The sequence below is a fragment of the Diorhabda carinulata genome, chromosome 3 (genome assembly GCF_026250575.1).
Source record: "Diorhabda carinulata isolate Delta chromosome 3, icDioCari1.1, whole genome shotgun sequence".
Classification (NCBI taxonomy): Eukaryota; Metazoa; Arthropoda; class Insecta; order Coleoptera; family Chrysomelidae; genus Diorhabda; species Diorhabda carinulata.
This window is the reverse complement of record NC_079462.1, coordinates 32,373,558-32,386,682: the sequence shown is the minus strand read 5'-3', so window position 1 is coordinate 32,386,682 and position 13,125 is coordinate 32,373,558. Positions and strand designations below refer to the sequence as shown.

At 31.4% G+C, this 13,125-nt stretch overlaps 1 protein-coding gene across 1 annotated transcript; it reads right to left on the bottom strand.

Moving 5' to 3' along the window:
- Positions 1 to 1,677: 1,677 nt before the first annotated feature.
- Positions 1,678 to 11,823, bottom strand: LOC130891208 (glucose dehydrogenase [FAD, quinone]-like). The gene is made up of 2 exons (XM_057795813.1): positions 11,486 to 11,823; positions 1,678 to 5,502 (listed from the first exon to the last, which is right to left on the bottom strand). Exons 1-2 carry the CDS (start codon positions 11,771 to 11,773, stop codon positions 3,814 to 3,816), a joined length of 1,977 nt encoding a protein of 658 aa, XP_057651796.1. The 5' UTR covers positions 11,774 to 11,823; the 3' UTR covers positions 1,678 to 3,813.
- Between the last annotated feature and the right edge of the window lie 1,302 nt (positions 11,824 to 13,125).

Genomic DNA, 13,125 nt, shown 5'->3' with positions numbered 1-13,125 from the left:
CTTGAAACATAAAGTATACATGAACAATCCGAGGAAGATTAGTCAGCTAAAGAAAAATATCCGCAAGGAAATGGCAGCAATTTATTGACAAGAGTTTTCATAAATCTGCGTTCGCGTTTAGAAGAGTGCCGTCTCGAGAAAAGTAAACTTTATTTAATTACCTAATCATCATATTTTTTACTTCAACAATACCTTATATATTTATTTTTTTAGCCTATACTTAATAAATGCACGTTCTATTGCGCCACCCTGTATAATAATAATTTCGTTTTGTTGAAAATAATAACAAAAATTTAGTAGAAATTTTTATGATTAAACGATTAATTTAGACATCTGCAGTATTATGATATCATAAAAGGTATACGGTAAATTATTAAAAAGTAATACTTCGATTTTAAAAAGTTTTTTTCTAATTAGGTTGGTTTGGGAAGTTATTACGTGAAGTCTAGATGAAACCCGTCGCATCCATTGATGCTGTATATGGGGTTATAACATTTGATCCTAGATAAATTTCAATATGTTTATCAAGATAAGCCATTAACATCTGCAGATTTGAGAAGTAACACTTTTCTTAGTTACAGTTCGCTGTTAAGAGTAAAAAATTATAAAACAAAAAATATATCAACCGAGACTAATAAAATCAGTACTTAAACCGAAACCAAAGCAAAACGAAACAAAAAGCAAAAGGAAACATAGAAAAATACATAGTCAGACATAGAAGCAAACTCGTTCTGCAGTGGCTGCGGCGAAGAATTAAAGAAGTCGACAAGAAATGTCGACTAGATCTACTGTATTCGTGTAGCCACTAATTTTTAGATTTCACTAAATACGGAGACTATTGCGAGTCATGCCGCAGGTTCCAGTTCCACCAGCGTAGTGGTTGCAATCTTAGATATTTCGGTTTTTATGAAGAAAGAAAAAAGTTTAGTTGCTAACTGTCCTCTGACACTTTCTTTCTTATAAATTCACAATAATTTTTTGTATAACAATATTTACTTCACGACTCTAGTCATTTGAAATATAAAATTTTCTAACACTGCACACTTCACTCTATCTAAAATAACTAAGTTCATATGATATCTCGTCCACAGGAGCGCCATTCTGGTCAAATTTTGAATTATAATTTACCGTCTACAAGCGGACAGTTTTCAAAATAAGCCCCCATATGAGATGGTCCTCCTTACCTCTACCCCCCATAATTATACTTTTAAGAGCTCGTCCATGACGCCTACCTTGAAGCCGGTCCTGTTCGTTTATAATTGAAGTCTAAAATTTGGCGATTATGTCGGTTCTCATGAATCGTTTGATATTGGTTTTCTGCATGTTTTTATGTATACAGTGGCCATTTGTTTATATTATATTCAGATCCAACTTATAGGAAGGCATGTTTATTCATTTGTTTGTTTGTTTAATTTCTAGAATTGTAGAAATTCCTTTCAGGTATAAATTCGTGCTTATTTAGCAGCGAAAGTAAGTAAAAAATCTGATGTCATCCCGAACCCATCAGGATAGACAAGTGAACGGTGTATTAATATGTAAATGTGGTAATGAGTCTTAGTGTATAGTCTAGTCAATAGTAAATATAAATCCACCTCACCGTTAAGGAATAGTTTGAATATATTAGAAGAAAAACCTTACAATACAATGATGTTGATAGATGAAATAAATACACAATTAATCAAATAAATTTATTCATAACAAAGATATTTTTTAAATAAAAATAGCAAAAAAAAACAACAAAACGAGCATTATCATTTCCGTTATAATACAATATATTCACGATGTTTAAGTTGATTACTAATAATACCCGAACTCATTAATATGTGTTAAATTTAGCCAACTAAAAATGAAATTAATCAACCATATTATTCGTACACAAAAACATTCGATTACTATTTTTTGATATTTTGATATTTGTGTATCTGCAAAAAATACAAGAAAAGGACAGAAGCTAGAAGATTAAATAAGGAGTAAATACATGAGTTATAACAAGAATTTTGATAAAATATTCTTGGAGCAGTTAGAACCGAAAGAAGAACAAAATAACAATAAGAGCTCATTAATAAACATACGAAAAAAAAAAACAAAATAAGATGTAAACTTAAAAAGACGTAGAAGTTATTTTAGAAGCAGAAGGTATAAACGAGGAAGAAAACAAAGAGATTAACAGGATTTGTTCAAACTCGGCAACAAAAGAAGATATTAGTGTAAAAGGAAAAAAAACAACAGTCGATGAAGAAACTAAAATAATGGAATAACTGGAGATATGATAAAAATGGTGGAAATAGAGATAACAAAGGTAATAAAAATTAAGACTCATAAACAAGGAACAGAGGTTTTAGAGCAAACAGAGAAATAAAATTTGAAAACTTTAAATTTAAGCAAATACCTGGTAACTAAAGCAATTAGAGAAGAATAAAGAGATACCCCTGTGCTCTACAGATTGTGGAAAAGCATTTGAAAAATAGAGTAAATAAAAATGATATATAGGTCATCCTATTATACCGAGAAATACAAAAGAAACTAATTAGCAGCGTAAGAGCTTTGTAGATGTCACAGTTAGACAAGAGGTATTAAATATGTTCGAAATAACAAAAGGAGTAAACCTTTTATTAATTTTCATAGTGCTAGAAAAATAAATAATGAGAAGAACAAAGAGGCAAATAAAACTGTAAAATGAATAACATTTCGGAGATTCGACATGCAGATGACATAGTAATAATGGAAAGAGATACCAAAGCTTTGAACTCGAATTTAGAAATATACAATTACAGTAGTCAGATAATGAATATGAAATTAAAAAGAACGATTAATGTAGAAGATTTGTAAAGACGGAACTTACAAAAATAAAAAAGGAAGATCGAGAAAAAGCTGGATAAAAAAGATGGAGGAAATAGAACAACGACATAGGATAGTAAAGAATTAACACAGTTGTGGAAACAAGGAGCCAATATTTTAATTTTAACAAGCCATACACCTGAAAAAGTAGAAAAGCATCACAAAACTAAGCTGATATTTGTTTGTATTTTTTGTGGATCAATTGGTTTTATTTAAATAATAAAAAAATAATAAATAAAAAATTAATTTAATGAGTTCTTCAACATTATTAGAATGTTTCTGTGAATCGTCTTTGCCGATTGATATCATTTTAATATTTTGAAATTTAATTGTGATCACCTGTTGGACGACCATTCAAGAATTCAGTCATTTATGTCCAACAACCATCAGATCGGGAGATAGATGAAGTAACCAGTCTTTTTTCTCTTTGAATCCAACTCTTCAACTTTTAGATATCTCTTCTGCTTTAGCAAACACATCATATTATAATTTCTTTGTCTGAATCATATGAGCTACTACTGCTTCGTTAAAATCTTCCGACTTTTCTTAATATGTTATGATTTTATCCTTGCACATTGATTCTAGAATATATGTAGGTCTAAAATAAGCTTGTAGTACCGATATGTCAGCTGTCCTAACAGTGTGGAGTTGTTCAGATATAGTGGACAACTCGGCGTTGTTCATTACGCTTTGCTTGACATTGTAGAAGAAAAATATATATTTTAACTTGACGTTTCATAACAATATTAATTAAAAATTCAATTTATATAACTTCCAAATCAAAGTGAACGTATTATATTATATAAAAAATAGTTAAGGAAATGTATTGCCCAAAATATATGGCCAATGGCAATTCTTATCTGTTTTTTCGTTAATCGTAGCACCAAAATCAGTTCAAGTTTAAAGTAATCAAATCTTATTAATGCACAATAAGATATGTAATCACTTTATAAATGTACTTTTAAATTGTTCATTTTATTTGAAATATCCATTGAAGAAATTACCAAAATTTAAAAAATCGTAGCTACCACTATCTAAATTTTCCGATTTATCTTGTTGATTATAGTCTTTTAACCAACTATGCTTAATCAAATCACTTCCTTTCTCCCCAATCATAATAGTTGGAGCATTAGTATTACCCCTAACAATTTTAGGCATGATAGAAGCATCAATAACTCTTAATGATTTTATTCCATGAACTCTCAGTTCTGGGTCAACAACTGCGCTTTCATCTGTATGAGGACCCATTTTGCACGTACCGACTGGATGATAGATGGTAGTCGTGTATGCCATTGCTATACACGCCCAATATTCGTCAGTACCGAAATGAACGTGTTTACAAGCTGGTAAAGGAGTTCTTACTAATTCTATTCCCGCGTGTTTGAAAAAACTTGTATGTTCTAAATCCAAACTTCGTTTCACTCCATCTATTATCCTCAATAGATCGATTTTCTCGAAGAACGTATTAGCGAAAATCAACGGTGTACCATGAATCGGATCGGTGTCGTTCAACAAAACTCTTCCTCTAGATTTGGGATTCAATAAAATCGGTCTCGCCATCATACCACTGTAATAAGACAAAGGTAATATGGCAGTATTATAACTGAGAATAGGATCAGTAAAAAAGTTATCCGTATTTACTGCATCAATGGAAATTTGGATGTCGGGTCTTTTCGAACTTTGTTCATATTTAGTTTGTATGAAAGCATTCGCTTGTAAAGGACCAGTTGAGGCTAACGGACCTAGTCTGGTTTTCTTCCAGTAAAAAGTATCTGCTTTCATTTGTTCTTCATTTACTAAGGTAGAAGTATGATTTGTTAAACGGAATACTACTCCATCTATTGTGGTGTGATCTTGTAGATTGAATCCAACAGCTGAGTCTTTTATAACTTTAATTCCGCGCTCTTCCAAGTGATGAGCTGGTCCTACACCACTCAACATCAATATAACTGGAGAATTAATTGAACCAGCTGAAAGAATTACTTCTTTCTTTGCTAAAGCTTGTACTAATTTTCCTTTTCTGTGATATTCCACACCGTAAGCGGTTTTTGTTTTTGGGTCTATAAGTACTCTAGTTACATGAGCGTTAGATCGCACTACCAAATTTGTGCGTTTGTATCTAATTGGTCTGATGAAGGCAGCGTTGGTGCTTTGTCTTTCGCCATCTTTCGCGGTAGCTTGTAGAAGCATAGTACCCAAAAGATCCTCGGTATTTTGATCTATTTTCGGCAAACCTAATTCATAATACGAATGCACAAGTCCTAACGTATTTTCGTCTTGGTATGGGAAAAATTCTACAGTTTGATAACCTCCAACCCCGTGATAACGTGGATCTATCTTCTCGCTATCATGATTTCTATTATCTTCCGATTTTTTAAAATACGGCAAGACGTGACTATACGACCAACCGTGGTTACCCATAAGAGACCATTCATCGTAATCGTCAGGATGTCCGCGCATATATATCATGTAATTTATGGTTGATGATCCTCCCATAACTTTGCCTCTCGCCCAAGTACATCTTCCCTCATCTCTTGCTAGACAACTTTTAGGAGAAGGTTGAGTTTCGTATTGCCAGTCTATACTTGAGCCTTGTAACATTGGAGCGAAAGCCGGAACGTCCGCAACAACGGGTTCCTCGCCTCCGGCTTCTAATAACAGTACCTGTAACAAAGAAATATCAAATAATCATTTAGCTATACTATTTTTGATATAAAAAAATCATTAGTCTAAATATTAATGTCATATGATAATTCTACATTGTGATGATTGAATTTACGACATATCAGTGTAAGTGACCTACATTTAAGTCAGCAGTAATTTACAAAAACTGCTCTGTTCCAGCGACCCTAATATCTCCGTCCCATCACTGGAATGCTTTGATAAGATCTTTCTTTATTTTATATGAGTGCTGTAGTCAATGGATTGGATTTATTGTAGTTACCCTTTTTAGCAACGTTTTAGCAACACTTTAAATTGCAAATTATCCACTGAATTATTCAGCAGCTTGATCTTCTATGTATGCATATTAGAAATTTCAGGATGTGGAATTAGTGCCTCGTCTCTCAGGTGTAGTGTTTCTCAATTCGAAGGAATGTGGACAAAGGATTCGACTTCTGCGTAACAGAATCTGCACGTTGTATTATCTGCTCGGTCTAGCGTCTTCACGTATCTATTGAGGTGACAGTGCCTCGGCAGCACTCCTGTTAGTATTCGTGGGTCGTCATTACTCTGATACATTCAGCAGATCTTGGTCATAGTCTCTAGTTATAGCTTTCCAGAAGAGTATTTGCCTGTCCCAATCATTTCTGTTTATCTTTTCCGAGTGACTCTCCAAATTGAAATTTTACTGTTATTAACAGCCTTTGGTGTTCGCATTTCATCAACCCCATTTTCAACTAACAACCTTTAAGGTATAGGCTTCAAAAAGGCACTAGAAACCTTGCTATGATAGTGAGGTCATGACAGGTTTTTCTACTTTTTTACTTCTTCGTTATTTAGTTTCTAGTTATGAATTTGGGTGTGTCTTACTATTTTTTTATTGGGAACTCTGCTATTTTAGTTGGAATTAGGCATTTGTAGATTCTTGCCGAACCATATGCATAGTAAAAACTATCTTATTTCACGTTTTTCTTAATATAAATATAAGAATTCTAAGGTCACATCAAAATAATTTCAAGGAGTAGTTTTTACCATAGTTTTATGTAGTGGTAATACGTATTTTTTATAGTAATATCTGAGTTCGGGAGACTAGGCTTTTTTATGGTTCAGAGGTTAATTTTATAAATAATATACAAGATTTCGATAATGTTAATCACGGTTAATAATATTTCTACATTCATCTAGACAAATATCAACTAATGACTAATTGTATTCACGGTCAAGCATTTCGACGGAATTTCGCAAAGTAGTCCTCCAAATTTCAAAGTTAATTAACATACTTTTTACCGGAAATATTCAGGATATGTCGTAAAGTTTAACAGTGCATTGGTCGCACAGGTTGTTTCAGACTATTATATAGCTTTAAACCCCATTCTGAACACAATATAAAAGATATAGTTCTCTGCACTTTTATAAGAATGGTTAATTGAAAACTTTAATGCCATTAAGTGAGGATATGGTCATTAAATAGACGTAAACAATCGATTAGTCACATGAAAATAGAGTGAATTTATTGTGACAGTAGGACACATGATAAGTTTTTGTACAGTAGATCAAAGTAGACCAAATTCATTCGAACACACACAAGATATACAAGATGTAAAAATTCGAATGATGTGAATGTGTGGTAAAAATTAAATGTACTGATTCAAAAATTAATAGAATAACGTGGAGGAGTTAAAAGAGACCATCAGGAGTACAGAATATCAAATACTTTGATAGAAAAAACCGAAAAAACTAATAGAGTATACGGAAATAGATATATACTGTAAAATATAACAAACAGAAAGTACTTTATTAAATTAGATCAAATTTTATATAGTATAAGTTAACCCGAAAGAAACGCCTTCTTCACTGGACCTTCTAAAGCTTACTATTTAAATCCAGAGCTTCAATAAACTCTAATATCTGAGATTGTATCAAAGAGTTCACGCTTCTAAAAGTTTCTCGGTCTTCTTCCAAAGCATTCCGCTTTGATTTGTGGCATTATGTAGATAGGTTAATCGAAGTTGTTTTCTATTTCCTGCAATATTTGTACATTCCATTTTCTGCCAGATTTAGATCTAGATACGTAAGATGCTTTGTGAGGTAGCATTGTCCAGTCAGAAAACCAATGAAAAGGTTTGTATTTACATAACAATCTAACTTTGAAATCAATATACATCTAACTTAGATTATTACTGCGTAACTAGCTGAGGTCTTACTCGACAGCATCCTAAGATTTCTGATACATTTTATACACTAATTAACTTCACCTCAACACATATAATACTCTGCTTTTACAAAGTTTTAACCAACTCAAAAGGTTTAATCCTTTCTATTCACTATAGTTTTGTTAACTATATCCAGATCCTTCTGGAAATTACTGTTTCGAGTGTACCAAGATGCATCCATGATATTCCTTAGTATCTTGTTCTAGAAGCTTTGACTAGCATCATGGATAAATACCCTACGACCAGATGAGTACATTTTCAAAGCATAATCTGGATTTTCGTCCAAACATCCGATACATTTTTTCATATTTAATTCGAAATTGGCCATTTTTCTTTTTAATGTAAGCTTTCCACCAGAGGTTAGCATCGTTAGCAAGTGTTTTGCTGCATTTGTAAATAGGATTCGTTCTTTATTTATGTATATAGTCATGTGTTGTTGAGCTCTATTAGTAATACGGATTCAATTATAGTGATAATTTACTTTCTTGTTCATTTTATTGATTGATACAAATAGTTTTTCTGCCGCTTCTTCATGGCTATTCCCTGTTGCTAGTATAGCAGTAACGTCTGCAAAGGTAGCTAAAGGGTTATATTCTAATTTCGGCATGTTATTCGTGTATAATATAGGAGCGGCGAAAAAGTTTTGCAGATTTTGCAATGTTATGAAGGAACTTTTTAGACAGATGCAATTCTGTGAAAATCTAGCGGAAGTGAAACTCTGTTTGGTAGGATCATTTGAATACCAAAAATGGAACATTGTATTGAGAAAGTATGGGAATCTGTAAAATATTCATTTAGGAATAGTCGAAACTCAAGGATTGAAGCTTCTACCACAATTCCAATTTTATATGATTTTACTATTACCGTGCCAGTCCAGAAAATATGTGAATTTGACATTTGTATTGAGGTAACCATAAATTTTCCGGAAATACATGTGGATATGCAATTAATAAAAAATCTATTTCTTTGATTCAAATTAAATTCGTTAATAACGTTAATAATTTTGTTTGTTATATTCCATTTTTTACAGTTTTGAAGACTTAAACACAGTCAAGAAAAGTAGAAAAAGATATTTATTATTGATAGATGTCATTAAGGTTGCCCTCTCAAAATAAAATAATGACTTGTCGAATTGCTAGATCCGTTTCAACATTCACATTAAATGTATTGCTCTGGAACGACAAAGAACGAAATTCTTCATTAAATGAAAAAAATTCAACACAATACGTTTATTACTATTGATTGAACTTGGTACATAAAAATTTTATTAGTTTTTTTTCATCATTCACGAAAAACAAACCGAATAATTGGAATCGTTCTAATGATTGAATAAGTAATCAAAAATTTTACAGTATTTGGTAAAAAAAGATAATCTATAAAATTTGACAGTTATGTCATATATAGGCATAAAATAAACCAGAACTAGAATCATTGACCATTAAATTGATTCATTTGTGGTTTCAATTATTTTGACATAAATAGAGTAACTTCGCTAATCCGAAATATTCATGTGTAGCAAGTTTATATATATATATATATATATATATATATATATATATATATATATACTACTATACGAGGGTTGTCTGAAAACTTCCTCCTGACCTCAAATTGAAGATATCACTTTAAAGGCTTAATTTTTATTCGAAAATCGATAAGTGAGTTGTTGTAAAGATTTTTGTGAAAATGGAGAACATTATGGACTCTAACATCATCTACGAATTAAATTTCTGACTTCTTAAACTACCGAAACCTTAAAATATACAGGAGAAAGTTGTAGAGCTTAAAACAAGATCGACAAACTGAGCACCAACAGAAAATTAATGATAGTAAAAAGAATCTAAATGTAAGACAAACATTCAAAAAATACAGTTGAGCTTCAAAAATGAGAAGGGAAATATCCAAGGCGATGAGAAAACATGAAATAGGGAAACAAAGCTACGAGAAAGACTAGCTGAAGGCAGGAAATACTTGTAAATTGAGAAAAGGAACAAGATATGTAATATACGGTATAAACAAATGTCAATGTTAACATGTTGGAGTTTATGGATTCGAAATCAGAGCCCAGGATATCTACCAGATGTTACTATAGATGAAACAAAATATATATTAATTTAATACAATCAAAGAAAGGCGAAGAAAATTATTGGAATTATAATTTTTCTTCTATTTTATAATTTACAAGTGCATTATGGTCAAATTATTTAACCTAATAATCAACAGAAAGAATCTTGAAAAAATTGTTGTCAGGATCTGCCACAAATTATTTTTTTTTATAACAAGACGAAAATCAATGATTATTCGCATGTTGTATTTAGAAATTTTATATCATCGTATCTTCGAATTATGTGTCTTTATTTTATTATTATCATCATTAGTATAATAGTGTAATATATTATTCAATACCTTCAAAACAAAACAGGCAGGAACGCTTTGGTCTTACAGGCTCATCTAATTGTCTGTAAGTATTAAACTTCTAACTATACACCAAAAATAAAATGAATTAAGTTGAGGATTGACAAAAAATTGTAATCACAGAGATACCAAAAACATATAACTCATGGAACCGTTGAATTAAAGTTATAAAGAAGAGATCGGCAATCACTAAGAAGTTTGAACCCATTGCGGTTAAACTGACTCAAGTATTTTTCGAAAAATATGAATATCACATAGTACATTGACATAAAATTTTGTTTAAAGTTGAAAAAAATGCTAATGAAAGAAGACATGTTCAAATCTGTCTATAATGATAATATAGTAACTTTAATTATCACTTGCAAGTGTTTTAAACGATTTAAAAGTGAAAATTAGTCAGCTGACGATATTTTTTTATTCAAAAATCAAATAATAATGTGAAAAAAGGATTAATTTGTTTGTTTAAACAATTAACCGTTTAATTTATATCTCCTACATGTCCAAAAAAATTTTTCGTTCCAATTTGCATAAAGTTGGAAGATCATCTTCATCCAGATTCTCATATTACTGAAAAAATTGTTATTTTCCTAAAAAGGCCATTCAAAACAATTGTAAATCAAATATTTATTGCTTGATATCCTTAGTATGATAAACAAATTTAATTTGCAGGTGCAAGGTGACGGTCTCAACTGAATTGAAGCAACATTTATTGGTAAACTTGTTTTTTTTATTCAAGCAGAAAATAATATTCAGTTACAAAATTTGTCCATATTACCAGAAATTTTTTCAAACCATTTCATATTATCATTATTATCAAAGGTTTGAGGATCTCCTGTATTTCCAAATGTTTCAGTTTCAGTCCAACCGAGTCTATTATGACAAATTTTTGCAGCGCAGTAAAATGGATTGTAAAGCATCGCTGAAAAAGTATAAGAAGTACTGAAGGTACAGATTTGAGACTTTCAATATTGTACCAGATTTATCTAGATTGAAACACATCGAATATTATTTATAAAACTTTATATCAACTAAAAGTCTTTATAATTTGTCAAATTTTGACGAGAAAATAATGTTTACTTGACCAAAATTTTGAAATTAGTTTGTAATTTGTGACTGTAGAAAAAAAAACAAGTGATAGGAATGTCAATGGAATTTATTTTGATGGTTCTCGTTCTAAAAAGGTGTATATCGCGTAAAATAGTTTTCCTACCCTATGCAATACAAGGTTGTTTCGAAAAATGTCGAATTTTGAAACTATTATTTAAAAATAACTAATTTTTTTAGCGCGATCAATTATTTCAATATCAAAAAGTATTTTAGTTATGTTTTTTGATGCATCACAGAAATAAACTACTCACCCTCCATTCTTTAATTTCGGACAGTCTATTAGCAACAACACATCCTGCACTACCAGCACCGACAACGATAAAATCGAATTCCTCCACTTGAGCTTTTTCACTTTCGAAAGGATTGTAAAAATTCGTAAAAGAAAAATCGAACCCGTATGTATTTTTTTCATCCGGCGAATACCCAAATAAGTTAGCCACCAATTGTAAAAATAAAAAAGTCGAAGATTGGCAAGTGGTTAAATTGTTATGAACCGAACACGGTTGGAATATATCGGGTGGCGTCCATGACAAGACCATTTTTTTTCATAAACTAAGAGTTGGTGCACCTACGCTGACTAGATTGAAACAAAAGTGAACGGCTCACGATATTCGTAACTTATCTATCACGGAGTATTGTTAAATTAAACGTTGCTGGGGGAACTTGTAGACAAACACATACAATATAAAAACTCAATTATATCAAGAGAAACTTTATCCATTTTTTGTATATTCAATTATTAAATAATAATATATCAGCATGAGGAACGGACTAAAATTTCCCCTAAGGATATTTACGTTTATTTCTCGATCTTTTTAGAGATTTAACACGCGTCTTTTTGTTTAACCGCTCCTCCTAAACCAATAAACGCATTTTAATGCGGTTACCATTCAAATAATTTTCTACGGAAGCTTCATATTATTACAAATAATAATTCTGATTTGTTACAATTTGTTTCATTTGTTCTTGGATAAATTGTTACGTCATGCAAGGTGAGGCATAGTTATTTCCAAAGATACGAGGGTTATTCTTTCTATTTCTGATAATAAGAATTAGTATTTATGATCAAAACTAGTTTAACACAAGTTTAAATTTGGTATTTTATTTATAGTATTTATTATTTAGATCCTAAAATTTCCAATATTGTTCCGTGAGGTAGATTGGTGATGATTTGTCTGCGTTAAAATATGGACATTCTATGATTATGTGTTTTATAGTCAATTTGCCATTGCAGTTGTCGCATTTGGGTTCAGGTTTAGCATCCAATAAGTAGCTATGGGTCAGTCACGTATGCCCTAGACGGAGCCGCGTTAGGAGAACTTCATCTTTACGATTTTTCGGTAGCACTGACCATGGTTTCACGGAGTCTTTCACTTCATGAAGTTCGTATGATTAGAAAATACACGTTCCCCGCTTTTTCACTACTTACAGCTTCCTCAGCGATCAGGTCTGCCTCTTCGTTTCCTTTCATTCCAGTACGGGGATCAAAAATGCATTTTTTTTGTTGTTAACCAGCATATATTGTAGTGCCTGTTGATTTTTAATTGCCAAGGGATTTATGGTGTCAATTTATTAAAGAGTTTGGATTGAGCTAACGAAATCTGTGAGAATCTTTGAGATGAGGCGATAACCATACCATCTTGATATTTCAATGCATCTTTGTAAATATGTTTTACATAAACTTCTCCATCATTATTATACCTTTTCAGGTGGTTCAATCAAGTGTCGAACTACTTTATCACAGGTGAAAAGTTAAAAAAAAATTACCTCATGAAGAGTTAGACGTCAAATTAGATGTCAAATCAATGTCAAAACATCCTGAACAATTTAAACAGATTCAACACTTGAAGTGATTTAACTAGAGAGATTGTATGCCAACTAAGGTATGCTT